The sequence below is a fragment of the Cryptomeria japonica genome, chromosome 8, assembly GCF_030272615.1.
Source record: "Cryptomeria japonica chromosome 8, Sugi_1.0, whole genome shotgun sequence".
Classification (NCBI taxonomy): domain Eukaryota; kingdom Viridiplantae; phylum Streptophyta; class Pinopsida; order Cupressales; family Cupressaceae; genus Cryptomeria; species Cryptomeria japonica.
The window spans coordinates 727,747,568-727,751,968 of record NC_081412.1 but is presented as its reverse complement, the minus strand read 5'-3'; the positions used below and the strand labels follow the sequence as shown (position 1 = coordinate 727,751,968).

The window sequence follows — 4,401 nt, the reverse complement described above, 5'->3', positions numbered from 1 at the left end:
CAAGTTTTGTAACTCCAATATTCATAAATGCAAAAGTAATCATAGATAGTGATGATGTTGATACAATGCTCTACAAAAAATCTTGTTGGGAGCTTGATATATTTGATTGATATCAACTAGATCTCTTATACAATTTGTCATCTCAAGGTTTATGGTGTTTAAAAGGATCTGCATTGGAAGGCTATAAAGAAGATAATGAAATATGTTTGTGGTACGTTGTGTATGGACATTTGATATTTGTATTTTGGACATTCGTAATTTAAGATGTTTTTAAATAAATTAAGCAAGTTGTGCAAATGATAAGGAATCCAATAAAGATACAAGTTATTTCATTTAGTTTAATTCCAAGCTCTTGGTGTAGTAAGAACCAAAATACTATTACTTTATCCATTCCAAAAGTAGAAATAATAGCTACTAATGAAGCAGCCAAAAAGATCAAATAATTAAGATATAATCTCTCTTAATTGTGCTCTTATAGGTCTTAGTTTGCTATATTCTGATAATTAGAGTACCACGTAACTTGTTAAAGACTTAGTGTTTCATGTAAGTCCAAGCAGATTGAAGTTATATGTCCTATTAGAGTACTAGTTATTTTGTCAAAAATCTAATATTTCATACAAGGACCAAAACATATTGAAGTTATCATTATTACATCAGACAACTTTTGCTGAAAAAATAAAAATATGCATGCCTATTTTTCACAAAAATAAAAATACGCTATCAACCAAAGGATTCTAACTCAGTTTGTTGAGCACAATTCATAAGGGTGATGGTATCTTCCTTAACTATACCATCCACCAAGGTTCAAACACCCCGATGTATGTGATGCCCTCCTAAATGGCACAAGGTTAGTCTAAGATAAGATAACACAAAACACACAAAACATTAGTGTTAATCAATCTAAAACTAATCTATGAAGGCATACCAAAAGAGACACTAAAAAGCATGCTAATTTATCTAATAAACAAAACACAGATTATGAGGCATCTCCAACCACCTCTTAGCATGGCCTTAGCTTCTTCTCCCTTGTTCCTCTCCTCTCCAAGTTCCAAAATAGTGTAGCTCTCAGCAGCTTTTTGCACTATGGATGCTTATGGAGGATTGAGATTGTAGTATAGCTCTAAATGTGAAATGAAAAGCTAATACTAATCTATTGATGCTAAAATGATATATTTTAACCAAAATGATAAGATGTTAGATTGCTTATACTAAATGCTCTCTAAAAATGTCTATAGCCTAAATGCATACAAGTTTTCAAGATCTGGATTATGAAGAAATGGGCTCTATTTATAGGAAAAATGGAGCAATGGATGGCCAGGATTGAAAGGTTTAATCAAGGGTCAAGCTTGAAAGTTGGGGATCCATGTGCACAATTTGCACCAATAAAATGGTGACAAGTGTCAACATAGGGTTGGGTTGAGAGAAAGGGTTGGAGGCATTGAATGTCTGAGAAGACTTCATGGTTATCTAGAAGGTAAGGGTCAAGCCTAAATTAAGATTACCCACTGGATTAGGAGTTAATCCAAGGATAAACCTTTGTGCAAATGATTAAGAGATAATCATGGTCAAAGCATTAAAGGCCTGATGAGACCCTTGGGTTGGGTAGAGGTTGAGTCAAAACAAATGTTTTAACCATGTAGCAGGGTTTGGGTTAACCATTAATGGTTTTTGAAGACTTTGTGGATTAAGTGGTTGAAGGTTGAAAGCCTTTAATGGTTATCAAAGACTTTGAGACATTTAGTGGTTGAAGGTTGAAAGCCTTTAATGGTTATCAAAGACTTTTAGGCTTTGAGAAGTGACTTCCCTTTGCTTAAGAATGTGACAATAATTAGGGGATGGATTAGGCTAATTAGGAAGGGGTTAGAAGAATCTAGAAGGGGATTAGATTTTGCAAGTGGATTTGGTGGGCGAGGGAAAATAGGATTTTATTAAAATAAAAATTCATTTATTTCAATAAATGTGTGCAAGTTGCTTTTGTAGGAAAATGCAAGTGGGGTGGAGATAATAATTTAAATAAATGTTTTATTTAATTTATTTAAAAGAGGAAAAGGGGATTTAATTAAATAAATTGATTTTATTTATTTAATTGATTGAAATTTGATTTAATGAATTAATTAAAATAAATTGAATAATTTATTTAATTAATAGAAGAATGTTTGGAGATGAATTAATTAAATATTAATTTAATTAACTGATGGCTAGTGGATTTTTAACCAAATAAATACGAAATATTCATTTAATTAAAATGGACAGATTTATGTGACTACAGTATGAAATGAAGGATGAGACTGATATCATGCCCCCAACAACTTTGCTACAATGGATACCCCTTAGAGAAGCTTAAGTATCATTTAGCTTGTTAAAAATCTAGTTTTTCTCAAAAATGAAAATAAGCTTTCAACCAAAGTATTATAGCTCAATTTGTTGTTATTAATCAATAAGGTTGATGGTATGTTTCTTAATTACACCATCCATCAAGGTTCAAACCTCGCCACGCTTGATATAAGGGATGAGGGTAAGATCATGCACGAACAACTTTGACAAAACGAATATCCTTCAATCCTTGGCTTTCAACCCAAGAGGTATTGGCATAAATTCATGCTCCCATATTGAATTGTAGAACAAACTTGACAAAATGAATACCAATGTTAGTAGATTTCCACAATCCATTAGTTTGTCTGTAATGCTTATGGAATTGATAGTGTGAGTTTTTTTTTGCATCAATGTTTCGGGTCACACTCGGTGATCCATCATCAGGATGATAGTAGAGAGCACAAGGAGAAGAAAATAACCATCAGAATTTGCTTCTCCTTGTGCTCTCTACTATCATCTTGATGATGGATCACAGACTGTGATCCAAAACGTTGATGCAAAAAAACTCACACAATCAAATCCAGAAGCATTACAGACAGAATGAATACCTCCAAGTACTTGATCTCAGCTGAAAAGATATCAACATAGATTCATGCTTCCATATTGAATAGCAAAATAAAATTGACAGAATGAATACCTCTGTGTACTTAAATCTTGACCAAACAGATATCTATATAGATTCATGGTCAAATAGAAAAACAAACTTATGAACAATAAAAAATTTCTCCATCACAAATAAATAGCCTTTGAAGATTTTTTTGGGGTATTATACAAGCAAACGGACAGAAGATGGCTAAATTTCACAGAGAAAAAGAAAAAACCAATCAAACATGGTATTTAGCATGATTCTGTGGATAGTAGGAGCTCTTCAAGGTATTCCACGCCCAGATCTTCGAATTCCAGAACTTGTGCTCTTCCACCACACATTTTCACCGACTCACATGCTTCCTGAGGCCTGTAATTGTGGCAAGATTGAATAAAACTAGGGCTTTTGATCTCCCCTGCCGATAATGCCCTCGATCTTTTGTAGGGCTTCTTAGCAAAAGGTCTTTTCAGGGATGGTGACATAGCACTGTAATTCCACTCATCAGCAGAAGACAAAACGAGCTTAGAGGAATTGCTCTGTCTGGTTGCAGCCTGCTGCAAAGATTTGCACACAACATCGGCGGGAAAATTGAGAATCGCCCTCGAACCCCTCATACAAAAGGCGGCTTGATCATAAGCCATGGCCGCCTCTTCAGCAGAATCGAAGGTTCCAAGCCACACCCTGACGCCTTGCCTGTGTGAATCCCTGATCTCTGCTGCGTATTTCCCCCATGGCCGCCGCCTCACTCCCCTGTAATGAATCTGCGCCCCTGATTTCTTCTGCCTCTTTACCCGCCCATTTTCCTCACAAATTTTCCCCTGCTCTTCCCACCCTATATCAATGGCCTCCTTCAGAATCCCATACAGAGCCAAATCTTCTGAATCATTTGCATCCAGAGCTAAAGAATTCCCCTCCTGCAAAATGCATCTAACCAGAGCAACCGAAGGCTCGGAAATCACAGTCATTTTTCCACAAATCTCGGATTCCAAATAATGCCTCAAACCCCCGGGATCTATAAACACAGGCGGGATCCCGGAACGCCGACGTGGTATGAGATGTCACGCACTCCACATCAGCATATGATGTATGCCATGTCAACTTGAGACGCGTGACGTCATCAAATGACGTTGGCATGATGACGTCACATCGTAGCCGACCATTAGTTAAATATATATAATGCAATCGACACTATATGCAACTTGCCCCCATTTAAAGCTATCATTTAATTTTACTTTCGGTTTGTATGAGCAAAGCTGGTTTGTCTGTTGTTATTATTTTGGTTAGTATTTTAGTATTGTCATCTTCATTAACGCAATAATTGAAGGGTTGTTTGTGGTGGTGGGCTATGTCTCTGTGGTGAATTAACATTTGACCAAATTAATAAATAGTTAAAGAGATTATATATTGTATTTTCACACTTTAATTAGTATTTGACCAAAATA

The 4,401-nt window shown here is 35.6% G+C and overlaps 1 protein-coding gene across 1 annotated transcript; it reads right to left on the bottom strand.

The window, feature by feature from the left end:
* Window positions 1-2,936: 2,936 nt before the first annotated feature.
* On the bottom strand, window positions 2,937-3,973 carry LOC131046814 (ethylene-response factor C3). The gene has a single exon (XM_057980601.2). The coding sequence runs from the start codon at window positions 3,922-3,924 to the stop codon at window positions 3,211-3,213; it is 714 nt and encodes a 237-aa protein (XP_057836584.2). The 5' UTR covers window positions 3,925-3,973; the 3' UTR covers window positions 2,937-3,210.
* Between the last annotated feature and the right edge of the window lie 428 nt (window positions 3,974-4,401).